Source organism: Neodiprion fabricii, chromosome 1 (genome assembly GCF_021155785.1).
Source record: "Neodiprion fabricii isolate iyNeoFabr1 chromosome 1, iyNeoFabr1.1, whole genome shotgun sequence".
Lineage (NCBI taxonomy): Eukaryota > Metazoa > Arthropoda > Insecta > Hymenoptera > Diprionidae > Neodiprion > Neodiprion fabricii.
Window position 1 is genome coordinate 24,055,069 of NC_060239.1, and position 14,828 is coordinate 24,069,896.

General features: G+C 39.6%; 1 protein-coding gene across 6 annotated transcripts; it reads left to right on the plus strand.

The window, feature by feature from the left end:
• The first annotated feature begins 2,370 nt into the window (after positions 1 to 2,370).
• On the plus strand, positions 2,371 to 14,372 carry LOC124178300 (sialin). 6 transcript variants are annotated; one of them, XR_006869772.1, is made up of 9 exons: positions 10,453 to 10,498; positions 10,591 to 10,826; positions 10,962 to 11,207; positions 11,290 to 11,374; positions 11,889 to 12,106; positions 12,234 to 12,383; positions 12,477 to 12,609; positions 12,973 to 13,803; positions 13,882 to 14,372. XR_006869772.1 is itself a non-coding variant. In XM_046561546.1 (9 exons), the coding sequence occupies exons 1-8, from the start codon at positions 10,468 to 10,470 to the stop codon at positions 13,422 to 13,424; spliced, it is 1,551 nt and encodes a 516-aa protein (XP_046417502.1). In that variant the 5' UTR covers positions 10,453 to 10,467; the 3' UTR covers positions 13,425 to 13,459; positions 13,538 to 14,372. The 6 variants fall into 6 exon arrangements, 5 of the variants coding, with proteins under 5 accessions (XP_046417528.1, XP_046417521.1, XP_046417502.1 ...); XM_046561546.1 differs by having other exon boundaries at positions 12,973 to 13,459; positions 13,538 to 14,372; XM_046561572.1 differs by lacking the exon at positions 10,453 to 10,498 and adding an exon at positions 2,371 to 2,392 and having other exon boundaries at positions 12,973 to 14,372.
• The last annotated feature ends 456 nt before the right edge of the window (positions 14,373 to 14,828 follow it).

Below are 14,828 nucleotides of genomic sequence, written 5' to 3' on the forward strand. Positions count from 1 at the left end.
CGAAGCCCGATTAAACAGGGCTATTTCACCATTGATACGTTTGATGACAATTTTACAAATGGTCCGTGCAATGTATACATCAGAGAACCGGATGGAAATACGCACGCGCATAAGATGCGTTTTCCGCGCTCTGCTGCAAGGGAGTTTAAAGACACGCTCATTATATACGTATAGTCTGTACATAGAATTGAATAAAATCAATGTACTGCTACGCAATGGAACTTTTTCACTTATCTCCATCTGTAATCACACGCTGTTCTTTAAATTTCCGTAGATCAATGCTCGGCACCTCATCGCTGCATCGTGACGTTGGCGGCGGTCACGTTGACCTGAATGTAGCCTCAGAAGTCGGGATCAAAATTGCTCGTGTCAATAATAGTTATTTATATACACTTGTTTCACAATTTACTATTTGAAAATTATAAAAGAGGAAAACTGCAAGAATAGGAGAGGAGGAAATGTTCTTCTTTTTGCATGCGAGATGACGCACATCTCACCGTATTTACAACTCATGGATTGAGCACAAGTATAACTGGTTCAAGGTCTAGATTACCAAAGTATAATCTGTCAATTGGAATTTTCGGGCACAGGCAGGCCCCTTGAAAAATTTGAGACTTTAATTGGAAAAATAAAGGGGTTTGTATCTATGCGCATTAGGAACGACGAAAATGTGCTTTTACTATTAGTTTCACGAATAGAAGACACAATCTTCTTTTACCGTCAGTTTTATTTTTGTCGCACCATGTCAAAGAACGAAGGCTGGCCACTTTTCTGTTACTGTAATTTGATGGTTCTAATTGAAGTAAGATAAAGCCAACGCATCGTGCCACGAAGTAAGCCGAAGGCAGAAAATCCAGGCAACCACGTGACATCTGTGACCTCATTCTGCTTTGTTCTTGTAATAAAATCAGTAGCAATTAGCCTCAACTTACGGAATAATTACTCTCCAGTTACTGTCCAGTGACGTTATTATTAAGAACAACTAGCTAGCTCGGCTTCCTGCACGTGTATCAACTCAAGCAAGTTGTTTCTGTTTTGAATTCAGTTCGAGGCAAGGTCGCGTTGGTGCGAATTCTAAGCTGGACTCGTTATTAGCATTACTACGATTACAACTTTGCCGATAAGAGTAAAAATATTTTCACCAAACAAGTGATTCAAACCGCGCATTCCTAGCGATACTGACTGTAAATGTCTATATATATATATTACACAAGTCTGGTCATGGCTTATCGGTGGAACGTGTTTTCTTTCAAGAATAAAATATTTCAGTCTTGTTTGCTAAATTTTCGTAATATATTGTTGTTTTTCAAAGAACTTGTCGTAGTTTACTGATCACCACGCGTCATTACGCTGCAACAAGCCCTTACCCAATCAGTTTGCGAGTCAATAGCGATCAGTGAAGTACAAACGATCACTTTGATGATTTGAGTTAGAAGTTCGTCAGGGAAGGTTGCCGAAGCCTCGCCAAAAGAACCTTAACAGTTTTACTGCCGTCAAAAATTGACTTTCCCCGACGAATTTCTCACTCATGTATCTTCTCGGGTCTCATGTATTTGATGATTAGACTTTGTGCAATGCTCAGTCCGCGATTTTCTTGACGATTCGTATTCAAAGTAAAAAAAATCTAGTCAGCGTATTGTGACGATGACCGGTAGACTGAACCGTTCACCCTTCGTTGAAGTAACTGATTTTTTTGCTATGGACGTGAAGGTTTAGGGTCTTTGGGAAATGCATTCAATATGATTGAATCTCTGCCCATTATCTTCATTAGTCAAAGTGGACCGATTCCGGTTCCGTTAAGCAGCTTTGAACTAATTGTAAGAACCTTTGACCATCTTAAGTAACAAGTACTGCCTACGCCTGTGCCATAATAGTTTATGCTTCGGTAAAGTTCTCAGTACCCGGGCGACGATCTACGCTGCGTGGAGTGACGCAAAAGGCGAGCCCCCACGAGCTGGTGACCTGTTAGACGAAGCCAAGCGTTGGTCCCTGAGTGATCACGTCCATTCTGAGCATATATTATCAGCAACTTACATTTATACACCACACACGCCAACTGGCGCGAGCTCGATGACCATGCATCCGTTTCAAGCTCAACAGAGCCTCCGTTCTTCGGACTTGCACCGCATGTTATACCGCATACTGGTCGTGTTAGCGCACCCAAAGAGAGTGGGCTTCGCCGTTTATTGACACCGTGGAGCGTAGCACAAGTCGCGAAGTTAAAGGTTCCCACGTCACTTTATCAAGGGCAAAAGTACTGCTAAGGGCAGCCCTGAGGCCAGTCATGCTCAACACTCTGTCATCTTCCCATGATGCTTCTTAGGCGCTCTCATCTTCATCGTGGTCAAATGGTCCCTGTACCGGTACCTCTGACCCCATCTAAGAAATAGTTGTAAGTACATACTTGACGCAGAGCAAATAATTCCCCTCAATTCTTCCCCCATTCCATCTCTTTTAATACCGTTTTTACTCACTGTTGTCGGACTGCCATTTTCCAAAATTAGTCGAATAGAGATTGCAATTATCTATAAGATTTGGTACCGGAGGTTTCAGAAACATTTTCGGTTTTGTGCGGAATTTAGCATTATACCTAAGAGAAAACTTGAAATATTAAACAGATGGGTAGGAATTATTTTTGAAGAGTGAAAATTAAACATCAGTTTACACTCTTAACTGTTTTCCGATGAATTTCGAATTCAATTTCTTTTGAGCGATGTACATTTATAGTAAAAGGAAATGAATTTGAATAATTCAAAGGTCATTTCTTATAATGTAAAAGTGATTTATTTTCGTCCGGTTACTATTGTCATAGTAAATTCTACCGGGAGGATTTCTTGACAGTTAACGATGCGAACGATGCTTCACCGGCAAATAGGCAACCGAAGTTACATTTCATACCCAGTAAGTACTGGAAAAGTAACTTGAGTTGCTTATCTGCCGGCGAAACGTCATTCGCATCGTCAATCCTCGAGGAATCCTCCAGGTATAATTAGCATTACTCATAACGTAAAGAATTTTTTAATCATAATCATTATTTTTCCATTCCACCAGTAAATAAACATTGTTGAAAGTGAATTACAGAATTACCGTAAGAATTCAAAAAACAAAAGTTCCGGCGTTGAAAATCACCGTTTGTGAAATTCACTTTATACTTTGCATTTCTGTAATATCTCGAGATGGAAAATATCGACTATTTACGCTAAACTAATGTTTATGAAAGTGTTTTTAAAAATGAATGCGATATGTTACGTCGCACAATGTGCTATGCCAAATTTCGCGTTCACGTTCACGTTTGATAGTGAAAATGACTAAGCTTGAATTCGACTCAAATGAAAATGGGTAGCAATCCTTGAACGTTAAATGCTTCCGCTGAAGATGTATAGGGACATAATTGAAGTAGACAAAGTACCATGGGAGTTCTTATCGGTCAGTTAATCACTCGTTAATCGATGGATATAGGTATGTATATCTTATTAGACGTCACTACTATTCTCTCATTTCTTGCATGACAATACGATATTAATGAGACAAATTTGTCAAACCATGTCACGTTAGGTGACGTAACAGCAGCGGTTGTCGGTCCAAGTTGATGTTACTTATCGTGTCTGCACTAGCTAATATCGCACATAACATGTGCACCTCGCGGTCTAATCGAGCGTTGGATTCTTGCCAATTTTCATTCATTTCAGTATTGCGATGTATTCCCTAATATATTATAACGGCGTCGTATAACTATTTACGAGCCGTATCGTGGGTAGGTAGAGAAACGAAGATTTACACTTGTGTCAAAAATTTATCACATGTCTTACGTGAGTCATCGATATCAGCTCACGAACTTCTAGAAACATGGTTCACGTATAGCTAGTCGAGGTTTACCTCCTAGGAACAAGAAAAGAAGCAATGTTAAAATTGACTGGTAAAAAATTCTTTACATTGAAAATAACTTGTCTTCGTTGTTTCTAATGTCTATTGAGTGACCATTGAACGATGAACTTGTACACGCGTATTATAATTCGGAAAGTGACTTGAAAGCTTTTCAAGTCTTCTCTAAAATTTTATGCAAACCTGACAATACTTTAGATCGATTGATACATCATACCGGAGGTTTTATTGCAAAGTATGCATCCAAGTTCGGATTCATCAAGGTATACATGTACGAGATACGTAACAGATCGTTTAGCACAAGGTTAAATTGTTATTGCCAATCGGGTGCGTGTATGAGACAGTTACTTTTTTCTGTACGTGTGTGCCACACCTCCGCGAACTTGGCACGGTGTGACGGGTCAATTATTGTTCATTCTTGTATTCGGCGTTCATTTATTTATTTCTCTCTTATTTTCGCTACGGAAATTGGATGACGTCGTTGCCGTCCCCTCGAGAGTAGAACGACCGTTTGGTTGCACCACGCTGTCGACGCCGCGTTAAGTATTCAGTCGATTGCAATCGTCCGACAGCGCTGGTCAGCACCGCTACCAGTCCGTTGACTTTATACTAACTAACCCGTAGTTCTCTTGGTGCGCACACCGCCACCCACGCAAGAATTTCAAGTGCATCGCCGCGTGCCCATCGTGGTAGGGCACCTTCGACGGGCCAGCTTCTTTATAAATAACAATTTTCACCTAGTGGTTGCTGTTTGCAGACTATATTGTTGACACTCAGTAAGCCAGTCGCAAGCGCGAAAGCGTGGCTGAGAGTGTCGAAAAACAGTTCCGTTGACACTTCAAAATCAAATTGTATTTTGGACATAAGTGCTACTCCGTTTTGCATTTAACGTTTGAAAAGTTTTTCTTTTTTTTTTTTTTTTTGTTATTATCTAATTTGGTTTCCCGGTTTTTTTAAGTAATTAATTAGCTGCCAGGATCGAATCTTAAGCATGGCATCGAATCGCAGCATTGCAGGTAAGATTTTTCAATCTCGTGAGATACGTGCACTCGAAAATTATTTGCACTCTGAGATCAGGTTGACGTTGGGATGAGATTGGAATAATTTTGTTTTGAGATTAATTTGCGGATGCGGAACGTGAAATTTATTGGTGATTCAACTTCCGGATCAGAGGGGTATCTTTAGAACTCATCCGCGCTACGGGAAATAGTTGCGATTGCGTTATTCTGTACTAAGTTTATCGAAATCGATGAAATTTAAAAATCGATGACTCAATACAGTCATTCAAATTGCTGTTAGGATTTTAGTAAATATTCTGACTTGATTAGTCCATGTGCATCAAAAAATCTAAATGTTATGTTCGTTCCGTGATTGGTACTAAAATTGGAGATTTTTGTTATGTTAGTTTTTTTCAGAGCGCTTAGGAAAATAGGAATAAATAAATTATTCCATCATTGCAACAATGTTAAGAGGGCAGGCAAAAATATTTTAATTTTTGAGAATTTTTTGAAAAATTGCAGAAACATGGAACTTTGAAAATATGTGTATATTCGTAACTTAAAACCGAGTCCATAATAATAGTAACAATATTTTTTTTTCTAGTTGTAAATCCTAAAGTTGTTACTATCGCCTAAAAAAGTTTCAATGTACCTAATCAAAAATAGCGAGGGTCAATATTGGTCGATTTGACACCGTTTCTTGAAAACCTTCATTCGATGAAGAAAGATAAAATTACTACCCAAACCATTTTGACAACATGTATATGATGTATCGCTTTAATGCCAAATACCGTATACCGTATCTATGATGTAGTAAAAATTGAATATATTATATTATTTTCAACATCAAACGTAACAAGAATGATAATTCATTTGTACGGAGGAGAATTTGAACTTTTTCCATTGCAAACATCTTGAAAATACTAAAATATTTACTCGTTTATTACGTATAATTGTGTAATACGTTGATTCTTCACAACGAAAATCTGAAACTGTCAAGAATATTTTTTCCTGGCTTTAAATGTCTCTCAAGCGTAATCTACGATAGCTTAGAATTTCATGTAGATACGAATTTACACCGTCAGTATTTTTAGCCACTAATCCGTGTAAATAGCGGATGCCAAGAAATATAGCGCGATAATGTAACCAACTTAACACTGACGAGTAAAAATGAAATTTAGTGGAAGGCCCGGTGGCTTTCAATGCTATCCGGTTTTGTGGGTAGCATGAAATTTCCCGTAACGACTGCAAAAAGTCTCTTTGAGGCTGGTGAAGCTGAAAATGTTGGAAGATCAAAAAATATAAGGGTCACGATATGAAATTTTCAAAGGTGCAAAAATTGATTTCATACATTTTTAAAGTGTAGAAAAATGAACTACAAAAAAGGCAATATCTAGAAAGGGCCAAGTAAGTATAAGAAAGCTTTCCAAAATACGTAATCGACAGAATGAATATGGATATAGCAAACCGAAATATGTAAGAGTGAACATTTTGATGATTCTATATTTTTAGTTATGTAATCTACCGAGTATATTTTGACTTTCTACATTTTAATATTCTACAAATTGGATTTTCACGTTTTTTAAAATTCGGCACTGTGAGCCTTGTTTCGTCTGTTTTTGTTGAAGCAGTGTCAAGAAAAGCTGGCTATTATTGGACAGTCGAACCTAGTAACATTTGCAACATGAAAACTAGTGTTAGCGGGCTTAATAGCATACTACTTCTGTATTGATAAGCCCCATATAATAATTGTAAAATTGAGACACACGTCTTCTCAGCAATTTTCTTCCTTACGATTCAGCGAACTAAATTTACAATGTAAAGGATTGAAGTCTTTTGAAATGATTTTGTCGCAACTGAAACAGACGTATGTGAAGCATGAAACTAATTAGAAAAATCGTGAATCGATTTCACTTGAAAGCTTATGAATTAAATAAAAATTTGTGCCGCAAAACTTGAAGCAATCTTGTGGCAGTTTTCCAAAGAAAAAAAAAAAAAAAAAACATTGCTTGTGTGACATTGGCAAAGCCTTATTCAAAAGCAGACTCACACGCATTCACATCGGCATGAAAATGCGCATAAAGAAAAATTGCAGCATCGAGTTGCGCTGTAACAAATTCAAGCTGATGGCGTATGCAATGGGTGTTTGGGTTTAGTCGATTTATACCTCTTAAATGATGAAATTTGACGTAGGTATCCACGGCCTCGGTGAACCCCTAGCTCGTTCCATGGTTGCTAAGTCGCGACAGATGGCAAACGATCGACCCAACGGAACGTAAAATTTTTTAAAACACCGAACGAGACATTCACTGGAAATTCTGCAATATTATTGGCACTCGTAATAAAGTTTTCGAAAATTATTGAGTACTGCCACGAAAATCTTTTCTAATGGATCACATTGCGTCAGCCTTGAGAACAGCTAATGACAATTCAAGGTCTCGTATAATCGACTGTATTTTTTTAATTTCTTTTTGGCGGTCGTTTTTTGCTACTACAATTTTCAATCTCCCAAGAAAAAAAGGACCTGGCGCGCTTTTCGATGTTCACAATTATATCACTTCGTTGTACCGACTACTTGGCATAATTGGGTATTCCAGACAGACGGGAAGCAAGAAATCCAGAGTATCTATGGGACAGCTTCATGCTTGATTACCTCACGAAACAATCACTGTTTGATGGCGTTGCTTCGTTTGATCATCTAAAGCCTATTGTTGTTTTTTTTTTTCTTACCAATACATAGTTACGTAACTCCCGTCTTTCAGTGTTACACTCTCGCTTTCAACAGATGAGTTTTTTCCACTTGATTACGGTCTTTAATCCCGGATGCTGGCTGGCAGCTTCGACGCTACCTCCCGGGGTCTTTTGACGTTAGTTTGTTAAACGGACTCACAACAGTTGCTAAAATTTGGCGTGGCTTTAGAGGCTCATTACGCAATATAACTCTATTCGCACATAGCCTCAATGTAACCTCAAATCATCTCACAATGTCTTCTCATACACAGAATTTTTTCATTTCTAATGACATAAGTACTCGTTTGTAACCTTGGATATTCGTATTTCATTTGGCCGAATAATTTATTCTCTGTAAATTTTATACTGTTTACAAAAACGATTTAATGAATCCATCATGTATTTTCTGCCGTAACTGTGTGTGAATTTCGGGATTCTTTCGGAATGCTTTCGCCCTGCTGTTCGATTTTTGCAAATGATTGATTCATATCGGCGGAGCATGTTTCCATAGCAGTGTAAAAGCATGCGGTCTCTAATATGCCGAGTAAATTTTAATCCCACTTTACTATCTCGATCGTCGAACATTGATCGATCGTATTAATTAACTAACGAAACGGATTGCCTTTAGGCAAATCATTTGCACGTGGATGAAAATTACGTCCGGTACCTGCAGGGTACAGTTTCTGCTTAGCCATGTTTCATGTGGCCTTGAATCGCCTGTTTGCCTTTGATATTTTGTAGCAATTTGCCAGTGCAAAAACGTTTGCGTACCTATTTGATGATTTATTTATTGCGCGCATTACAGAGGAAACGTGCAATTATTTAAATTGCACTGTGCCGGCCATTACGAGAAATCACACCTATCATCTCGGCATTATCGTTGCTCGGTCAGTAGCGTACGTAACCATCTCAATCTATCACTGATATGACCTAATCGAGGCCTGGAAATACCGCCACGTGCTCGCAGAGCATCTGCTTTGGTAGAAACGACAACGAGATTATCCAAATTGCACGTGTAATTACGGATGTTCCTGAAATAATTTGAATATGGTGAATGGAAGTAAACGTTTTCCATCTCCTAAACCGTTTACTTTATTTAAGTGATTTCACGGAAGCGAAACAGCGCCGTAATTTTAGGCCACTTATGAAATTTCAGGCCTGCGATTTCTGCAGCTGCGTTCTTTAAGCGGCTGTGAAGTCTTTGAAATACATAAATACTTCCAACATCCCGCATATTTAAAGTTTGTCAAATGCGCTTAATAAAGTGATTAGTCTCTGGGACGACTCAAGTGTTATTTGAGTGTCAAGTGGCGATTATTACGCAAGAATCCTTGGCTAAAAATTAACAACTCATTATATACACATTCTCAGTCGTGTAAAATTATTAATTAACTCCATACTGCTAAATGAAGTGATTAATTATTTGATTGAATTATATTTACGAATGAAAAAAAATCGCAAACTATTAGCGCTGGCAAAATATTCTAAATCCGCACTCGTGCAAAATTTTTCCTAACATTTCAAATCGCATCCAATTAACAGATTTCCAGACATCTTAAACGCTGATCAGTGACTCCGTTGTTATATACTTATGCAGTGCAAAGGAATTGTAACTCGTTGAAAAGATCAAACGCCGCATGTTCAGCGAACCGATTCTCCTTTGACTTCAATATAGCAGGAAGCACCAGGGCAAGGCTAAGGCTGTTTATAAATACTTGGGCAAGCTAGACTAAGTCGGTATTTACGGGCGTCACGACGTTTTATACCCAGACATTTCTGACGTTAAGCACCCGGTCACTTGCGCTTGTAACGATACCGTCTCTTTGACTCCAGAAGAACCGAGTCAGGGTAGTGCAATCAAGACAATTAAACAACAGTTCGAGGCACGTTAACTACCAATCAAGTGACTAACGGTTCTCTTATTTAAGGTCACATTTTTCCAGAAAAGACTCATACATCGTATGGCAATCTAATTACTCGGAATCTTATCCCCTTCGATCATCGTTCGTGTCTTTAAAGGCACTATAAATTTGCATGGGAGCCTGTCAAACATCTCTGTGGATCTGCGGATGCCGGCTTTAGTTCTAAACTACTTGTCCTCCGAATCTGAGGTAATTGGTAACGACAAGTACTCACTTTTTGCCGTTATTCCATCGACAATGAGCCACCGTTTGCCAGCTGGTTTTATCACGACGCAGCCTTGAGACGCTTGACCATATGAGAACAAGTCGGATCGCAAAAATCGATTCCCCTTATCCACGGTCGGTTTGTCACCTCAAAGAATAGGTTTTTCTGGTCTAAATGACGGTGAAGTTACTTATGTAAATGTGTTTACCACTCGCAATACCAGACACGGCTTGCTTCTGGGGCCTTTGCCAAATTGACGTAGATACCGCACATGTAGGTGCTCGCAATCATCGAATGGCACGTGCAGCCTTTCGACCAGAACAATAATTTTCAAAGAAATTTTACGACAGTTACGTGATAGAACTGTTATCTGTTATAGATATTTCTATAGGCGCGACATCAGCACCCAACAATTTTTCAGTTACTTATGTACGCAGAAAAACATTGTATGCTGATTATCAGGTTCTAAATATAATTTGCGATAGCAAAACTTGTGAAAGAAAGAAAAAAATTCATTTTTTGCTTCAGAATTCGCAGCTATTTGTATGGATAGTAAATTCAGTCATATATTATCAGCAATAACTACTGAACGGACAGATGAAAATTATGTTTTAATGATTACTGGGTTTGACCTGACTACGGGTATCGTATGATTCTCAGCAATTCATTTCCAAGCTTGCAACAGCCAATTAAATTGTTGCCAACCGGCACACAAAGAAACAAGCTATCCATGACTGGTCACCCGAAAAAACTGTGCCATGGTACCAATTAACTTATTCCAAACGTTAACAGCAAAGAAACTCGTTTTTTGACCCTCCTCATCCAAACTTAATGACGGAAATTAATTTTTCAGATCGCTTCTCGTGTCGTCAGATGCTGAATATCATGGTGATTCTTGGATTCATGTTGAACTACACGTTACGTGTCAATTTGACGATAGCTATCGTGGATATGGTATTACCCAGTAACAGCACCAGACATTCTACCGAAACCATCGCGGACTCAGGATGCGCGGGATCGGTTGATTTCCATAAAAATTTCACATCTAATACGAGTCTAAATGAACTGGGGGACTTACCGGAAAAACATGTAAATGCGACTTTTCTCTACTTCATTCTGATAATATATAATATATAATTGGTCGGAAGGCTCACCCAACATTCGAAGCACACGGTGCTGCGTTTCTCTTTCAAATTATTGAATATAGGTATGTTAATGTTGCAGCAGGCCATCGAACAAACCAGGTATCCATGGAACGAGTACGAGGTAAACAAGATCTTGGGTAGCTTCTTCTGGGGGTACATCTGCACCGAATTGCCTGGTGGTCGGCTTGCGGAAATCGTTGGTGCCAAAAGGGTGTTTGGGTACAGTATGCTGACTGCAAGCGCCGTTACGCTTCTCACACCGTTGGCAGCGACACTCGGTTATCCTGCAGTCGCGGCTCTCAGAGTGATTCTTGGCTTTATGCTGGTAAGTCGTATCTTGCAATAAATTCAGCAATAAAGTTAGCTTAGAGAGTCACGCCATGCTTACACGGTTTCATTCGTTTCAGGGAGCCACTTGGCCCGCGATCCATCCCATGACTGCAAGATGGATACCTCCAATGGAACGGAGCAAATTCATTGCGAATATGATGGGTGAGATATGAGTGATAATTTTCGATGATTGAGACAATTCAAGGTGTGCATTCGGTAGGTGATATGCGCCAAATTTTTTTTTTACACGTATAACGACAGCGTTCTCCAGGAGAGAGTACGGGAAGGAGAACCAGTTTGTTTACAAGTCGAAGAATTGCTGTCATTCTTTGCTAATGTATATATGATTTGATCAATGATCTCACGCAAACTGAACTGACTTACCTTTACCGTCATAAGTGAAAATTGTGGTCATAGCCGCTTACTAACTTTTTGACCGTCGCGCAATGTGTGACGAATTGTAAGTGTATCGAGAAGGTGATTCGACCTACCCGATACAGGTCTAATATACCCTAATGTTTCCTACGATGTCCAATTTGCGGATGCAGGTGAAGAATACTTGACCGGGCGTAAATCATTCGGGGACTGTCTGTAAGGGTGCGAAACCGATGAACGCTCACTCTGAATTGTGGAAATCGTAAAAGAAACATGCCTGCACATCTGGACCATTTTCCAGCATCTTCTCTCGGAGCGGCGATCACGATGCCGATATGTGGGTTCCTGATTGCTTCGATTGGCTGGGAGTCGGTCTTCTATGTTACCGGTGGAATCAGCTTAATATGGAGCATCGTCTGGTTCTTTGTTGTCTATGATTCTCCAGCTCAACACCCTCGCATCTCAGCAGAGGAACGCCGGTTCATTGAGGAGTCCATCGGGACGACTTCCACCTCAAAGGTGCGTGCCTTTAAAACCACTTGCGATCGTAAGACGGAAATGCATATTCGATCAAGCGTAAGCACTTCCTGCGATCGATACTTTCTCACATCCAACGCTAACGATCTGTGCAATTTATGGCTTATAGCACCTGGCTGTACCGTGGAAGGCGATGTTGACGTCTGTCCCAGTTTGGGCAATCATCGTCACCCACGGATGCAGTGTTTTCGGCTACTTTACGGTGGTGAATCAGCTGCCAACTTATATGAAATACATTCTGGGCTTCGAAATTAAAAAGGTATAAATTTTTTATTATTTACCGCTTCCTTCAAGAGTCTTGCACGTGTTTAGTTTGTTCAAGATTCCCAAATTCTTTTTTCATTCTTCTCAGAATGGTCTACTTTCGTCCTTACCTTACCTAGGGAAATATTGTTTCGCCGTGTTGACGTCATCTGCAGCCGATTATCTGAGAAGAACTAATAAGCTTTCAGTGACAGCGATTCGTAAGAGCTTCACTGCTTTCGGTAAGTAATGACGAATTCTTGGGAACGAATGAATGATACCAGTTGGAAAGGCCAATTAGAGAAAAAGTTTGACACGAATTATATTTTATTCACTCAAGGTTCACAATGAGAGATCATAGTGGTTAACAGAACCGTCATTTCATCGTTTTCATACATTAAAAAAATACGTAGAGCCTTTAGTAAATTTCATACGATGTTTCGTTGTCAAAGTAAAACTAATATCTGTAAGCATTCTCGGCTCCTTGTAACATTAATTAGTGATAATAAGTTGGAACAACAAGCATTCGCTCTCTTGTCTGTTATTGCCCATATTGTAAGGTCACTCGGGAGTTAATTGTCACTTATATTTACATTTCATTACAGCGGTAATGACTCCTGGACTGCTGATGATCGTGCAAGCTTTGATGGGCTGTGACCGGATTACTTCTGTGGCGATATTTACAGTCGCCCTGACGATTAACGGCGGAGTAACCGCTGGATACTTAGGAAATGGCTTAGACATTGCCCCGAATTTTTCCGGGACGATTTTCGGGTTGGCCAATACTCTTAGTTCTTTAGGTGGCTTCTTGAGCGCCGAAATGGTTGGCTCGTTGACTTTCGAGAACCAGTCCTTCCCACAGTGGAGGATAGTGTTCTGGATTCTTGCTGCCACCTATGTGTGCGGTGGTCTGACCTTTACGTTCTTTGGATCCGGAAAACTTCAGTCTTGGAATAGCCCAAGGAGCGATGGAAGTATCACGGAAAAAGAGCGGGCTCTGGAGAACGGCAAATCACCCGAAGAGGTCATTCCTCTGAAAGACAAGACTGAAGTATGAGCAGGGGGTGACAGGTCGACGACTCAAATGTCAAGGCACGTAAAGCTGTATTGGATATAAATTTTTCCTTCCGGTTCATTGTTGGCTTGGCTCTAACAATGTGGAAATCACAGTATTTTATTAGGCTACGTGATGCTCGAAGCTCAGCAGGAAACTTATGACAAAAATTGTTCAGTGACAGTTTTGTGCGGGCACGAAAACTAAGAGGACCTTGATGCATGTTAAATTCTAACATTAAGGGCGGGGCCAATCGATTCATTGAAATAACAAATCTTGAGGGCGATCTTTGGGGTACATGAAGATATCAACGACGGGCTATCTTTATTGACGCAAATGATTGACTGACAAAGGATGCAGTTGAATTGATATATCGACGACAGTGAGCAACATTCTTCTTACTGTATCTTCAAAGTAACAAAACTTGCAATCATATTCGTGTGTTTTTTCCGCTATACAGAAATTGAAACTCATAGTGACGATGAGTTTTTCGAGAGCTGCGCATCGGTCGGGTAGGAAATTGTTGCTCTGCCGGTAGTTTAAATATGAAAAGCGAAATGAGTCAAAAAATAATCGCATGAAAATGATTGAGGAATTTGCAAAGGACATAAGGCGACATGGAAGAGATTTCACGTTTTGACCAACACCACTTGCCAAATTAACTTGTCAGCTGGGGCTATTCTAAATATGTCCCGAAAAACAATCTGCCATCATTATAAGCACTCGAAAAAGTCTTAAATTTTAAATGTACACAAACATCTATTGTCAAGCTTGGTATTTCTTTATGGTTCTAAACTTTTGAGTATAACTTTGAAATTTGGAATGAATCGATCGCAAGGTTTAAGAAGACTGCATCAACATTGCATCAGACGGGAGGTATATACGTGAGAACATTACCATTTTGTAAATTGTATTTTATCGAAATATGTAAATAAAGATTTAAGTTTTTTACATCGACATTTCTCAATTTATAGTGAACTATGAGCATCTTTGCTTCTGTCACGGGAAATGTAGGCATGTTCCAATAATTCATCTCCAATCATTTCCCTCAACCAAAAGGACACCTTGCATCGCAGGTGGTGACAGTTTTCAAATAAAAGAGTGATCTCAATCGATTCATCTGTATATAAAAATTTGTCTTGATAAACTCCGAGAGGATATACGGGTGAATCATAGGACTCTTTGATATCAATAACCAGATTCTACGGCATTGAAACCTTCCTCATCAGCGACATTGAACTTTGGTGTAAGCTGAGAGATAATAACTGAGCGCTTACATTCGAGTTATCATCAAGCATCGCTTGATCATTACTTTATCACAGATTTGATCAACAGACACTCGACCGGCGCACTCAGCGCACACCGAATGCGGTTTCTGTTGCTTCGGTATCGATCTTTCTAACGATT